General features: G+C 44.9%; 1 protein-coding gene across 1 annotated transcript in view; it reads left to right on the top strand.

Moving 5' to 3' along the window:
- Positions 1 to 11,063, top strand: part of Ctnnd2 (catenin delta 2) — a 396,457-nt gene extending 385,394 nt beyond the window's left edge. The window contains exons 19-20 of the mRNA XM_032898675.1: positions 2,751 to 2,824; positions 9,847 to 11,063. Coding sequence (XP_032754566.1) covers positions 2,751 to 2,824; positions 9,847 to 10,107 — 335 coding nt within the window. The 3' untranslated portion in view covers positions 10,108 to 11,063. The remainder of the gene's footprint in view (positions 1 to 2,750; positions 2,825 to 9,846) is intronic.
- Positions 11,064 to 16,111: the final 5,048 nt, after the last annotated feature.

Here is a 16,111-nt window from a genome sequence, read left to right as displayed (position 1 = left end):
ACATTTCAAGTGTTATTCCCTTTCCCGGTTTCCGGGCAAACATCCCCCTCCCCCCTCCCCTTCCTTATGGGTGTTCCCCTCCCCACCCTCCCCCTATTGCCGCCCTCCCCCCAACTGTCTAGTTCACTGGGGGTTCAGTCTTAGCAGGACCCAGGGCTTCCCCTTCCACTGGTGCTCTTACTAGGATATTCATTGCTACACAGTCTAACTTTTAAATCTATCCGGAGAATCTGTCTTTCTATAAGAACTTCCCGTTTTCATCAGGCGATGACTGCTGGTTTGGTCAATGTCCGTGTGTATGCCTTTTAAAGCCATCTATTCCTTTCTGTTAGAAATTGAGTGTGTAGGGAATGACACACACACAAAAATGAAAGGTGCTTCTCTATGAAGAGCATCCTTGAGGCCCTCCACTTTGGATGCCTGTGAATGTTGTTCGCTCTCCACCAGAGTCTCTTCTACAATGGCAGAGCCAACAAGCTGAGGGCAGAGCTTCCAACAGAAACATCCTCTACTTAAACACCAACAGTGTAACATAGAGAGAAGCTAAGGTTATAGTAGTACAGATGTTCCAGCCACCTAAAATGCAGTATTACAAATGGAAAGGACAAGCCTTTCGCCTTAACCTTGCAGGGACATTTTTATCAGCATGACTTTGCTGGGCAGTTAGATAAATTTCCATGGTTCATCTCTTAGTTCATCCATTCTGTAATTATATCTCTTGTCCTGTGAAGATCCAGAGAGACCAGGCACTATCCCAGAGAGACACAATCAGAGGATAAAAGACATATTTTTCCAATTTTACGAGGTGTCTGCTCTAATATACAAAGGCCAGCAGTAAACAAGGTCAGCAATGACCAAGTTCTCTGACAAGGTAATGTCACGTGAAGCTGAGTATGATGAGGGACCGAACAGATACTGAGACAGAGAAGACCAGAGACCAGGTAGAAAAGGCTTACTTTGCATGCCATGGGCAAAAGGGAGACCTCTCAGCCGATAACCAAACAGCAACGAGATCAGAGAATCAGGGATAACGGGAGATTGGCAGGTACGGTCTACCTCAATGCACACAAACTTGAATCACTCCACGGAGCAAAGACAAACAGGGTGTCCATGGCTCCATAACAAGAGAGGGTGGGTGAGAAAAATGGCAAAGTGAGGTGGAAGTGGATCATGTGGAGCTTGAGCACTCAAGGAGTATCAAGTAGAGAGAATGGCATAATCCAATCCTTAACACAGAAGGATGGCCCCACCTGTGGAAGGTTGATGAATAGAGAAGACAGGACAGTCAGGATGTTGGAACACATCACTGTAAGATTCATTGATCCGGGAGAGAGATTGTTTCCATAGTAGGATAGATGGGTATAGATAGTATATGGGTATAGGTGGTATAGATAGATAGGTGAAATGCATATATAGTCAGAGAGCTAGCAGAGTGGCAGAGTGAATGAGGAGATAGCTCTGTGAATGGTAATGTGTGCACAAGCATGGGAGCCTGAGTGTGATTCTCAGATGCTCACGTAAGGAGCTGGGCCTGGCTGCATGTGCCTGTAGCTCCAGCATTGGAAGGGCAGAAACAGCCATCTCTGGAGTGCTTCATAGGCAGTCATTCTAGCCAAGATGCTGAGGGGCCACTGCAGTGACAAGGCAGTAAGGTGGAGAGCAAGAGTAGACAGCATCTGATGTTCTGCTCTGTCCTCTACACATACCATTCATAAGCAAGGGTACATACTTCCATGTGTAACACACAGGGGAGGCAAATAGGCATCCAGACATGAACTCTCACCCTCACTCTCTAAGCAATATCTTCCAAGGTTTCAATTGCTATATGCCTTTGGGCAATAATGATGGCAGTGAGTGATATGACGTTAACCCTTGATAGGCTGTCCTGATCAGGTGCGACTGATTCTAAGAGAGTGGGTAGTATGTAAATTTCATTATTCTCAGGTCTTGGAAGCCAGGGAATATTTGGTATTTTCAAACATTTTTGTGTCCTATTGGCCCTGGACAAGTATCATTTTCCAGATCTTTCTTAAACCATGACCTCTTAGTGTATGTCAGAGGAAAAGTACCCTTCATCTGGGCTTGTGGCATGTTCTTGCTAGGTACCAATTGATGAAATGGGTACCTTTTCTACAAGCAGGATCTCTTCCCTCCTCTCACCTCAAAGCCAGGCATATGAGAAGATGGAGTGTAGACTTCTGTCTCTGTACCTAGAAGGATTCTGAGGCTTCCCACTCCCTCCATTACCAGAAGTGCCCAGGATGTAGAAACGGTGCTGACTGCATGGCCTTCAGGCCTTTAAGAATGAACTGTCGGGAAGATGACCAAGCCCGTGTGTGCACTCAAATTAGAAATTACTTCCCTGTCATTCTCCAGCTAAAAGCTGAGCTGCTGATTCGGGCTCCTGCATGCTCCAGCGCAGGTGACAAGCTTTTATTATCCTTTGGTTTTTACCAGGAGAGAAAGCAATAAAACTTGCAAGATGACCATCTGTTAGCCGCACCGGCCCTGACCCTGTCCACAATGCGAACATTATTAGAATAAGCTGACAGGCTAGAGGAGATCCTAGACTGGCTTCTCTTCTTTCTGAATATGTAAAAGGGGATTCGGGGACAAAGAGGTCCTTCCACTTGGGATGCTCTTTGACAAAACCAAGCTGTATTGGGCCAAGAACCCTCCTTGGTACCCATCATTCCATCCTCGGAACCTGGCCCTTATTAGTAATAATTTTGTTTTCCTTTTCCTTTTAGCTCAAAACACTGGAGTTTCAACTTTGTATAGGAATTCATACGGTGCACCCGCTGAGGACATCAAGCAGAACCAGGTGAGGGGCAAGCAACACGTTTGTATTCTCGCTCCTAATGACTTGTGTGGCCTAGAATTTTAAATTGGGTTTTCAAGGAGTGGGTCTATCTCACATTCATCCAAACACATGCTCATGGGGCATTGGCAGGCTTTAAACACCTCCCCACCCTACCCCAGGCTTCAGAAAGTCCCATGGTTTCATTGTTACCTCCTGCCCGACAGTTGGAAGTAGGTGACACCATTTGGATGTGGTATGTCCCAGGGGTTCATGTGTGGGACCTATGACCTTCAAGGTGGTAGTGTTTAAAAAGAAGGACCTTTAAGAAGAGGATCTAGTGGAAGTTTGTTCACAATGTCAACTCTGACAAATGACTATAAGTAGTCCCTGTGAGGCCCAGACTTAGCTTTCTCAGGAGGGAAGCACCTCTTCTAGAAGCAGGACATCCTCCCTCCTCTCCTGGGAAGATTCCAATCTCCAGGTGGTCTCTCTTGCATGCATGCATACATGTACTATAGCCAGCCCATGCCCTCTGCCATACCCATGCTCACCAGGGCGAGCCAGTCCTGGCATCATTCCCTTGAATTCAGTTCAGAACTCTAAGATAATCTCCTTTCCTCGATAAAGCTACCCAGCCTCCAGTATTCCCTGATACTGATGAGAAACAGAATATGGGAGGGAGCTGAACTAAAGCCCCAAGTGGACCACTGTAAGATGCCAATAACTAGAGCAGAATTGTCTGTTGGTTGGGCAGGGATTGAGTAGCTTCATTACCCTGTCGCCTGTAATTAACACGAAGGGTTCTCATTACGCATGATATTTACCAATAGCAGAAACGTCCCTGTAAATAACCAAACAGTCTGACTCTGTTTGCTTTATTTGGGAACCATTTGTTGAAGGATCATTTTTGACCGTTTCTGTAGGGACTATAAGAGCAGAGGCGGGGGCTGGGCCTCCTTGATAAAAGGTCATAGGTCACCTCTGCTCCTATGGTGGGCGTCACAGCAAGATTGGCTCTTTGTGACTGTTTTCTACTAATAATCCTCTCCAAGGCCAGCTTCTGTGGGTGCCTTGCACCTTGCCACACTTCAGAAAAGTTACGCAGAGAGGGATAACCAGAATCCATGCACCTAATTGCAATGCCCAGGTATAGGAAAGCATGGTGTGTGTGTGTGTGTGTGGTTTTGGAATAATGCCAGGACCCAGCATAGCATAGCATAGCATCCCCCCCCCCCAAGACATCCCCGGTGCAGTCTCATGCCTAAGGAAAGGTAGGAGAACTCTAAACTGTCCTTGAACTTAAATTGGTTTTCATGAGTGATCAACCACCAGCAGGAAATATGATCCTTAGCAGAGGAGTTAGCCTCCAATCTTTGTTTTCCAGTTTATGCACACCCACTCCAGAAGCCATCTGGTATTGTTGTAACCCCACGAATGCAATGGCCCAAGTGCCTGCCTGGCATATTGCTAACAGCTAACTGCCCCCTCTCGTTTTGGGCTGTGCTAACAGCAAAAAAAGCCAGTGAATAAATAAACTGGCTCCTAAGCCATAGACAGGAGATCAGCAGGGTGGCCTTAACTGCTTCCTTGCCAGGAAACATTCCTACACACATAAAGAAAGGGACGGAGTGTATTAGAGGTATCCACTTTATTTATGGACATCAACTCTTTGTCATTTAGCAACTATCATGAAATTCTGTAGCTACAGGGAAGAATCTCCAGCTCTCAAAGAGGGATGAGAGGAATCTCTTGATTTGCAGCCGAGAGTCCAGGATTAGTCTTAAGTCGAGCAGGTAGAGAGCCCCTCATAGCAGAAGCAGCATATTCCACAGCAGCTGTCCTACCTGTGCAATCCTGCCCTGCTTAGTAATAAAAGCACACTCTGGGGTAGCCCCGGATGGTTCGTGTGTCATGGTGTGACTACAGTAGCTGCAAAGACGGTCTGCTCCCTACATTTATAGAACAGTCCATAACATTCTCAAAAGCACATTCTTAAGAATACTCTGAGCTTTTATGAAAATTAGAACTGAAGTCTGCAAAGTACCAAAGAGCAGACACTAGACCTGGGCCAAGTATGGTTCGTCAGACCCGTGATCCCAGCACTCAGGATGCCATTGCCCATAGTTCAAAGCCAGCCTACACTACATCATGAGTTCTAAGCCAGACAGGGCTATAGAATGAGAACCTGACCTCCCTCTAAACCAAACAGTCACAGTTAGAAGGCAGGCAGCAGCCGACCTGAGGAGGCTGAGTCTTCAGGACAAGGCAGAGGACATCAGTGCTAGGACTGTGCACGAATGCCAGCCCAGGACCTATAGGCTAGCATGGTGGGCTAGGGCAACAGTCCTGAGCCACTCACTCTTCCTGTGACTCCACAGAAAAGGAAACAGGCTCCGAGGCACAATTCATGGGACTCACAGAAACTCTGTGCACATTTTGAGTAAGTTATATATGTAGGAGACACAACCAACAGTGGAAAGTGGATGACCCTTGGCTTGAGGCCTGGGGCAACAGGTCACATACATTATTGTAACACTCCCCCGAAGTCCTAGTGAGCTCCTACTCATCAATCTCATGTTTATGAATGCAAATATGTCTAACTGCATGCACCTCTCTGGTGGTGTAAGTTTTTGTTCATAAACTCTTGGCAGAAGGGGTTCATGTCTTGATGACAGGTACTCAGAGTTATACTTAAACCATGACCTTAAGTCCTTTTATTAGTGTCCCGAGTCCCAATCTCAGGTAGGAAGACAGGGATAATTGTCATCAGAGATGAGGAAATGATTATCTAGGGACAGGGTTGACTTCAACCCTCCAGCTGGGGAAAAGCAGACTCAGCATGATTCTTTTGTCTCTATGTTCAATTTCCCATCTCTTGTCTCAGTGACTTGGAAATCTTGGCATAAGCCCCACACATACACACCCACATTTCCCAACCCCCATTCCTTAGTGCTATGAAACCATAACTTTGTGAGCCCCCGAATCAGATTTTCTGATTCATTAGATATGGAATTTAGCCCAGTAATTTACATCTTGGACAACTTGATGCTGCTGTGACCACATTGAAACCCGAGGGATAGAGTAAATGGAAGTCCTTACCACTTGACCCATGTCATAAATGCTCTGAATCTTCAGTTTTCCCTAAATGGAAAGCTCTGGAGATCCTGTTATTATCAACTATCTTTTTCCTGTGTTCAGAATAAATCCAATTCACTAGTCCTCTTGATCTTTTTCTTTCTGGTGCTGTAACGAAATGCCTGAAGCTAGGTGCTACATAAAAGAAATGAGTTTATTTAGCTCTTAGTTGGGGAAACTGAAGATACAAGATAAAGGGCGCCATCTGTCCTGTAAAACTTCCCTGACTCTGCAATGTGACTGAGAAGCAGAAAGGGGAAATGGTTACACAAAGAACCAGGCCCGGTGGCCTTGCCTTACAAAAGCCCTCCTTATGGTAGTTAGCTCGTTCTCAATGCTCGCCATCAGCACATCCATCCTAAGGTGGTGCCTTTGTGATCCACTCTTCCCCATTAGGCTCCTGTGCGTTTTGTGTTATTGTGTGTTTTGTTATAGAGAGGCAGTCCATCTCTGGAAGCCCAGGCTGTCTCAGGACTTACAGTGATACTAAAAGGAAAGGAAAGGAAAGGAAAGGAAAGGAAAAGAAAGGAAAGGAAAGGAAAGGAAAGGAAAGGAAAGAAAGGAAAGGAAAGGAAAGGAAAGGAAAGGAGTTCACAAACCTTAAATCAGAAGCCACTCTGGAGGAAAGTCATAAACCTGAGTGGTGGCCTCTCCCTAGGACATCCTCAGTGGTGACTTTCCTCTTAGGAAATCCCTGACTCTAGCACTCTACCCTCTGACCACCAAGATCAGCACAGAGGAGCACACCTCTTCTGTCTCCCAAAGAAGACATCATTTCTTATCATGGAGCCCAGAGTCAAGCCAGTGAGGTCTGCCCTTTAGGATTTGACCACAGTGGCTCTCCAGGGACTGAGCTAACACAAGGACGGCTCAAGTCCTAGCTCCACAGTTCCACTCACCATGATTCCTTAGAGAGGTTGAAAATCTGCCTAGAGTTTCTGTTCCCTCACCTAAAAAGTAGGAATCGGATGGACAGACAGATGAGTAAACCGACAGATGGAAGTAACATATCACACGACTTTGATGTAGCATGCAAACATGCACACTTCTCTGACCCTTTGAGGAATACGAACAATTTATTCAATACTGGAGGTGATGCCTACAGAAATATAGACTGTGAATTCTAGAAAGTGCCCTCTACACATTTCCAAACTTTCTGGCTAGGCCTTTTGGAGCTCCAAACTCGGACAGTAGCACAGTCTTGTGGGTTTTTTTGTTTTGTTTTGTTTTGTTTTTGTTTTTGTTTTTGTTTTTGTTTTTGTTTTGTTTTGTTTTGTTTTCGGAGCTGGGGACCGAACCCAGGGCCTTGCGCTTGCTAGGCAAGCGCTCTACCACTGAGCTAAATCCCCAACCCCAGCAGCACAGTCTTGTAGAGGGCACAGCTATTTCTGGAATGGGAAGGGTGTCCTCCCAAGCATGCCAAACAGGTAGCCCACTAGACCTGGAGGTTTGCATGCTCCTTCCAGAATTCCTCTCGGGCTCCGGATCTCAGGCTAGCAGAGGTTCACGCTCTGTGAACATCCGGGCTTTCACAGGCAGATGGAAATCTTGCTCATTTACCACCAACTAGAAGTGCAGGCACCCTGGGAGGCCGCTGTGATGAAGTTCACCACTTCTGTGGAGAACTGATCGATTGCTAGTATAAATCAATTCTATATAAAAGAAGGAGTTTCGCTTCCTTGAGAGAAGAATTATATGTGGGCCATTAGAGAGAGGTGTTCATTTACACACACTCTGCTAATTACAAATCACTACCTATTAACTAAACCCATTTCTTAAGGAGCCTACCATGCTGAACCTTAGTAAAATTAATAGGGAGTTACTGAATCTGCTGAAAAGTAATCAAACTGTATCTTTCCCAGAGTGTTTTGTAATCCATACCAGACATCACGGCTATTATAAGCTATAGAACCTTGCACATCTCTCTGGACACTGGCTATGGGGTCCCCCTCATCCCACACTTTGAAAACATCTGCTCACAGTGAAGGGTCAGGTTTCTGACAAGGAATTCTAGAGTCAGTGAAAACAAAAATAGATTGAGGTGGGTTGGGGTGAGAGCTAATACATCACGAGGGACAGAATGTTGCTCATCTCTCTTTGTGGCCAAGCAGAGGAAATGAATTCCTGACTTCTAACAAGGCTCCGGGGACCCTTGGATGTTTCTAGACCCTACCTCAGACAGTAACCCACAGAGACCAAGTACAAAGAGTATTGAGTTGGGCCAGGACATGAGAAAGCACTGCAGATGCTGCCTTCTACTGAACAGCTTCGGATTCCCCCTGAAGTACTGAGTAGCCAACCCAAGGCCTGGCACATGATAGGCCAACACTCTTCCTACGAGCTACACCTTGGCCTTTTCAAACCTTAACTTTGAGACAAAGCCTCACTACTTTGCCAAGGCTGACCTTGAACCCCCAAGGCCTCAAACTTTGCAGCTTTCTGCCCCAGCTTCTCTCGTATGTGGTATTACAGATGCAAGCCGTTGTGCCTGCAACATTCTTTAATTAAATAAGTTTTTAATTACACCAAGTTTTAGAAAACATTTGGTCTTCCAGAGAGTAGAATGTGGAATGTGCATGTGTCTGAGCTCCTGGTCACTTGAGCAGGCATGAGGGAGTGAACCAACTACGGGGAAGCCTCAGTTCCTTACATAATCACAGGAATGGGAGATAGGTAGCCATTAGACCTTGTAAGTTTCCACCCTCTTTGATATTGCAGCATCTATGTGTGATAACAAAAAACAGAAAAGACAAAAATGAGCATCCTTTTTTCTATAGAGTTTACTCCTCAGCTTGCCTCATAAGCTGGCACAGCTGCTGTGGCGGACAGTTGGGGGCTGCTCAAAACGCTGAACACAGAGTTGCTGTCTCACCCAAGGTACACATCCAAAAAGCAAAGGAAATAGACAGGGGTACATCCAGTTATCCACAAAAGTCAAATGGATAAACAAAATGTGATATGTCTATTTAAACTAGTATCATTTCCTCTTCATATAAATCTGAAAAATTCGGCATGCAGAAAAATGATGAAAACCCACTGAGGGAGCGCAGCCAGACACAGAAGTATAACTACTGTGTGGTTCCTCTCAGGCGAGGCTCCAAAGGGAGGCAAATTCAAAGAGACAGAAATCACCATGGACATCTACTGGGCAATGAGTTCAATGAGTATGAAACCTAGAACCGCCACTCCTGGGCAGCCAGCTTGCCCCACAGATCCCTTGTCTCTGCCTCCCCAGTGTAGGTGTAGACAGCCACCTCACCTACCAACCTTTATGTGTGCTCTGAGGAGCCACTCTGGATCTTCAAGTCCATGGCAAGGGCTTTATCCATTATTGATCTCCCTAGGCTGCTGGACCAGTTATTGAACCTTCCACAACCCCCTCTTTCCTGGCCAGAGCATCAGAAAGACCAAATGTATCTATCTGTTCTTATACACGGCTGCTAAAACCCACGTTGCTTCACAGAAGAAGCAAGGAGACTAGTGGTCAGCAGAGATAGAAAGAGTTGAAAAGAAGAGGAGGAAAGGAGGGGACCCCTGCAGCCCACATGAGACAGGGGAGATGACCACCCACACCCGTAGTACCATAGTGTGACAATCATGGTGACTTTGTGTTCTCTGTAAAGAACTATAAGAGAGGAGTTTGAAGATCCCCAGAACAAAAGAACACATGGTCCAGGAGGTTGAAATGCTGTTCAACACATTGAATACCAGTATCAAATTACCGAACTGCGCCCCCAGAGACAGCAAATTGAAAATATAAAGTCAAATTGCACACAAAGGACACAGCTGAGGGCAGTGTGTGCTAGGGGTAGGCTCCACCCCTTTCTGTGCAGAGTGATAGCATGGCCTGAGGACAGAGGGCAGGTCTGGGACCTGACTAACCCACCATGACACTTTCTCTCTGCCAGGTTTCCACACAGCCTGTCCCCCAGGAGCCAAGCAGGAAAGACTACGAGACCTACCAGCCCTTCCAGAATTCCACGCGAAATTATGATGAGTCCTTCTTTGAGGACCAGGTTCATCACCGCCCTCCAGCCAGCGAGTACACCATGCACCTGGGCCTCAAGTCCACTGGCAACTATGTCGACTTCTACTCCGCTGCCCGTCCTTACAGTGAACTGAACTATGAAACGAGCCACTACCCGGCCTCGCCCGACTCCTGGGTGTGAGGGGTCAGGACACGAGGCACTCTGGGGACAGTGCATGTGCATGCATACACCACAGGACATTCTGTTTCTTTTCTTTTCTTTTCTCTCTCTTTTTTTTTCTTTCCCTGCAAATTTAGTTTGTTAAAGCCTGTTCCAAAAGGAAGGCTGTGATAACCAGAAAGAAATACTCAGAGCTATTTTAGAAAGCTAAAATGAATCGAGCGTTAACCAGGAAATCGATAGGAAGCTAAACGCAATTCTAATTGTGACCCTATTCAACACCTTTCTAGTTTGAACCGTAGCGTTTTGAAAGTGCTTTATAGTCGGGGCGGCTGAAGGAAGGAGAGAGGACACAGTCAGGGTGGTGGGCGTGGAGGTTATCGCTGAGCACAAGGCGGAATAGTTTACACACTGTGGGGGAACGGCTTCTCACGCTTTGTTTACTCTCTTCACCCATGTGACTCTAGGCTTCCAGTTGCACTGGGGTTCCTCTGTACAGCAAGACGTCTCTTGCCTTTTGTTAATGCATTGTTGTAAAGTATTTGATGTACATTACAGATTAAAGACGAAGAGTGCATTGTGTATATTACACCAATGCCACTGTGTTTCCTCATCAATGGTTCTAAATATTGCTCCAATCTCAAACTTTTGAAAGATGTATGGGTTTCCAGTTTTCTTTTCTTTTCTTTCTCCCAGTATGTTTTAACAAAAAAGGAAAAAAAAAAACAGGAAAAAAAAAGGAATATTTAGCAGTATTGTTCGTTCTGATATGTGATTTGTTTGTGGCAACTAAACGCAGCATCCAGCAGTTTCTCCCGAGCTGACACGTCATTCCACACCCCTCGTCAACAAAATGCTTTTTCACTGCCTAAAATTTTAGATGTAGATATTTGAAATAGATTTTTTTCATTTATACCAGTTTTCTTTATGATGATACAGTGTTAAAAGAAAATAAATTACAATTGATCTGTCATCCATCCTTGCTAAGAATGTCTGTTTCCATGGACCAATCTTACAAAATAAGCATTCTTGCTCGTGTGTGTGTGTGTGTGTATCCGTGCATGTGTGGGTGTGTGTGTCAGTGTGTGTGCAAAGCTGACCTGTGTGGGGTTGTATTTGGATAGAAGCAGTTTCATCCGCTGTCCATCGTGTGCCAGCCTTTGTTTTCCCAGCATCAGTGTGCATCAGTCTGTCCCTCTTGTAATGTCTCTGCTCTTCTCACCATCTAGTGGCTCAGGATATATAGGCCAGCTGAGGTAAAGTAGGATTTTCACGCGATCACACATTCTTGGACACCAACTCTTTCTACAGGTCAATCCCTTCCATATTTTATGCCCTCAGAACATGCTGAACCATGGTCAACTTGGTAGTTTCCCTTTGGGGCCAATTACTTGAAGTATCCATAGAAGATGTAAACTGCTCCCCTTCTTCCCCTTCAAACTGTTTTTTGTTTATGTGGCAGGGAGCAGTAGACAATTATGGGCTAGATGATTAAAACTGAACTCTGAAGCTAACGTTAGATTAGTGGTTAACAGAGCTAAGAAATAAGGCTAACCATTTCAGAGAGCGTGGGCTGTGGGTAAATTAGCTTTGCTCTTTAGATGCAAGTGACTGAGGCCAACAGGTGCCTGGCAAATGTTAACTGTTCTTGGAAAAAAAATAAAAAAATAAATAATGAAAGAAATTGGCTGCCATCTTCCTTTAAAACTTGCCCCGCCCCTTTCTCTACATAGTTTGATTCAGCTAAAAGCAATGGTTTTTTTTTTTTTTATTCAGTCCGCAAACAATGTTTTTCTCAAAGTTAACCGTGATCCAAATATACTTTACTCCTGCAGAGTCTGGGAAATGAAAAGGTAACTTCCTGAGAAGGGCTGCAGGCCCTTTACGTACGGCTTGTCCTAGAAATTGCATACCACGTTGTCTTGTGTGTTAAGGACTCTCTGGGTTTCCTCAAAGAAGTGTATATTCCATCCGTGCAGAAAGCTAAGTAAGTAGCGTGGAGGGTGAGGACACTTGGACTGCCTGTGTCATGAGAGGAAATGGTCATGTTTATGAAGGCAGAGAAGGTAGTGTCACTTACTGTAGCCTGACGGCTGACTTACTCTCTTCAGGTCCTCGCTCCTAGCTAAGCAGAGAGAACTCAGCACACGTGTTGAGGGTCTCAGGAAGAACTTGCTGTTTTCTCTGATTCTGAGTCTGAATACATGGCTCACAGAAGCCGTTCTTGGAGATCAAGGAGGCCTTTGCTATCTATGGATCTTTAAGAGTGCATTATACCAGATGGTGATTAAGTGATTCACAAAGGATCATCTGGCATCAGAGGTAGAGGGACAAAAGAAGACTTAGAGTGATCAAAGTTATGTAAGCCAACTGTTTTCTTTTTTTCCTCTTTTGAATATGTATATGCAGAGACACAAGACAAATCTTGTAGCTATAGACTGGGAGGGGAAGAAAGATGATCAGCAGTGGAAGAAGAAAGGAGAAAGTGGGTAGATGGGGGGATAGTGAGTGAGTGGAAAGGCTTCAACTGAATTTGGGATGTAGCCCAAAGCCCCCTGAGCTCCCTTGGCAAAAGGTGATGAGCAGTTGAGTCACGATTTGTAACAAGGCATGCACTGGATAAAATATCAGGGTGGCACGGGACCCTTCTTTGATTTTGCTTTCATTATGACAACCAGTTAAGACATTCATCCAAAGTGGCTGCCTCTATAATCTGGATTTCTACTGAGAAAAGAATGGTTTTGTTCAGAGGAATCTACGTGAACCCCCGATATTTTTTTTCTATTCAATAGAAAAATAATAGAAAATAAACATACGCAATGAACTTGAGAGATAAAATCTAGACCATGTGTATGAAAAACAGACATCCTTTTTCACTTGAGATTATCATCAGCAGAAGCTGAGTAGCTCTTGGCATTTTTGAGGTTAATCTTAGCCTATAAGTAGGATCTCTCAGTACTGGACCAATTGTAATGTGTTACTCAGAACTTTGACCCTTATATAACAATCATGCTTTAGCAATGAAACATCACAGTTAGAAGAACTAGAATAGCACATGAGAACACATCATACATGACGGCAATCTAGGTGAAGTCTGACCAATTACAACCCCTTTTGTACTAACAAGACATTATAGGAAATGTTATTTTGAAATGGAAAGGCAGAGTTTAAACTCTGTGGCAAAACAAACTACCACAAAGCTTTGCGTATCTTTGGTCTTGTTTATCTTACCTCAGCTGCCCTTCACTATGTGGTGGGGAATTCACTTGTTCCTGGGTATTTCGCCTCTGGAGGGAAAATTCCTGTCTGAAGAAATTAGATGCTGTCTGTCACACGGGTAGAGGAAATACAGCACAGCCCTTGCCTGAGAAGCCACTCTTTTCAGCAATACTCCCCTAGACCACTAGGGGCACCCTGACCAGTGCATCTCCACCTGCAGTGCAGAGGAGGCCATAGCTAGTCTATTAACAGACGGTGAGCATCATCAGCTAATTTTACTACCCAATGGAAGTTCATGCTATATCCTCCATAAGCCCAAAGAGGAAAGTACGTCAAGTTTCTGGGAAGCCCATGACATAGCTTAGAAATCATTGGTTGGGGAAAATGTATTCCTAAACTCTGTTCTCCAAATTCTCAATCCCTAAAACTAGCAGCCACTACCCAGCTAACTTTGGGGCAAACAAGCCATGCAGTCTCCAAGCTCCCCATGGTCTCTGCTTGTAATTCTCCCAGTGACCACTCAACTAGTTCTCCTGACTGGGTTTTGACACCAAATTCTACCCAGACTGTATCATGTTAGGGAAATGCATACCTGACCACATCGGAAAACCTGAACATTCCCGAGTCTCATTTATCCAGAAGTTCCAAAACAAATGGACTAATAAGAGAACTAGACCTTGTGTTGCTAAGACTTTGTTCAGGTTTTAGTCACAAGGTTCTGCCAGTGCACGCCTCAAGCCAGGATCTCACTGGCTGTGCTGCAGAGAAGGCTCTGTGGGCAGAGTCTCCACACTGAGTATCCCCCTGTATCCTATTAAAACCAAGTGGAGCTAGGTCCTGGGCTATTCTTGGTCTTACCAAGAAAAGAGAGCATGCTCCCTTGCTGGTACACGAACTGCAACGGAAACACCTCAAGTTGGAGAGATGTGCGCCTTTCGTTTCATATGGAACTTTCCTACTCAGGCACCACCAGGCCTGAAATCCCAGATACCTGGGAGAAGGACAAAGGAGAGGCACAAGTTCAAGACTAGCCTGAGCAATTTAGTGATAACCTGTTTCAAAGTAAATGGGATCTTGTTCCATGGCAAACCACTTAACCTCTACACGTGAGGATCTGGGTTCAATGCCCAGTAAAGGAAAAGAGAAATAATGTGAAACATGATTTATGTAAATCAGTCTCAGTGGCTGCCAAGTGATTGACAGAAGCACCGGAACATCCTTCTGAGGATGTGGGCCTGGGTTTCCAAAAGCCCAGCAATGTGAGACCTATCCTTAGGGCTTTAAAAAAAAAAGGCAATTTACAGCAAATACAAAATCCACTGTCTTGGGTCACCAATGGTGATGGTAAATCTGAGGGAATGTTGAAGAGGCCATTGGAGCCTGACACTTTGGTGTAAGACACAATACTGTGGATCATCTCTCTAGGGTGGAGAGTTGAAGTACTGACATGCATAGAAAATACAATTGCTTAACATATGTGGAGAAAAGAGGGTCCTTGAATAGTGAAGGTCCTGCGGGGAGTTGCGTGCTTCAGGGAAGGAGGCTGATGGAGAAAGCAGAGAGCATTATGCTACTGTCAAAATCAGGGGAGGAGGGACTTTCATAAGAGGGAAGTCGCAAGAGGGTGCAGAGGATAATGAGGAGGAAGATGGGTGAGAAACAGCCTTTGTAGGCAGGGCAGATGGAACCTTGGAGAATGGGTGCAGAGGCAGGCAAGTTGAGTGACGAACACTGGCCAGAGACAATCCAAAGTGGACGGAGGTCCATCTGGGGATAACTGAGAAAACTTGCAAAGACCGTGGAGAAAAGCTGATTCTCACTCTGACGGTTTGACAACCCCTCCAGTCTGCTGTGTTTTAAACTTGGAGACCATTTTAACACTCGCCCCTTTGTCCTGCTTACTATCAGGTGGCTCCTAGGAGACCCAGACTCGCTTTTAAAAGAGAAATACATTCAGTGTTGTCATACAGCTTTTGGCCATATTACATGGCTAACAAATTTCATAGTCACAGAATTGGGATGTTTTAGCTCGGTATATGATTAGCACTCTGCCAAGCACAAAAGTCATATGGAGACAAAAGTGTGACCATATTCACGCTTCACTTAACACCACAGCTTCTGTATGGAGCAGTGGGAGCAAGCACAGCCCTTAGCTCCTCGGGGTTAGGGATTATTCTGCAGGCTTCCTCAACAGAGATAGTTTACGCTGCACCCTACATCACGGTGACTGCCATGCTGGCTGCTGTTGCCATGGATTTCCAGGTTGCTGCCCTTCACACCCATCTCATCTATCTCTTGACAGAGCCCAGACTTCACTGTCATGTAAGAAGTTCTTGGCTGGAACATGTCCTCATCGTTACCATAGCTTCCTCTACTCATGTATTCAGGAGAAAAGCAAGTGACCATTCCTAATGGCTGCAAAGAATCTTTATGCTCATAATTGAAATCAAATAACCACACAGTTCAGTCATACAGATCTTCATGCAAATAACATGCAAATCATGTATTGGAAAAACTATGTGTATACTACCTGAGTAGCCTGCCTTTAATGCAAGAGCTGCTATAATACCATTGACTATTTTTGTTGCTTTAAAATGTTTTGTTAGTTCTTTGGGGGTTTATACACTACATTTTGATCATACCCCCCATTACCAGCCCACCCAATTCTGTATCCTCTTTTTTTGTTGTTGTTAAACCTATCAAGTCTAATATTTCTGCCTGAATACTCTTTGATATATTACTATTCATATGGTCAACTTACCAGGGGGACTACATGCTCAAAGAAAATTTGCTCTTTCTCTCCCAG

The sequence above is a fragment of the Rattus rattus genome, chromosome 3 (assembly GCF_011064425.1).
Source record: "Rattus rattus isolate New Zealand chromosome 3, Rrattus_CSIRO_v1, whole genome shotgun sequence".
Classification (NCBI taxonomy): Eukaryota; Metazoa; Chordata; class Mammalia; order Rodentia; family Muridae; genus Rattus; species Rattus rattus.
This window is presented reverse-complemented; position numbering and strand designations above follow the sequence as displayed.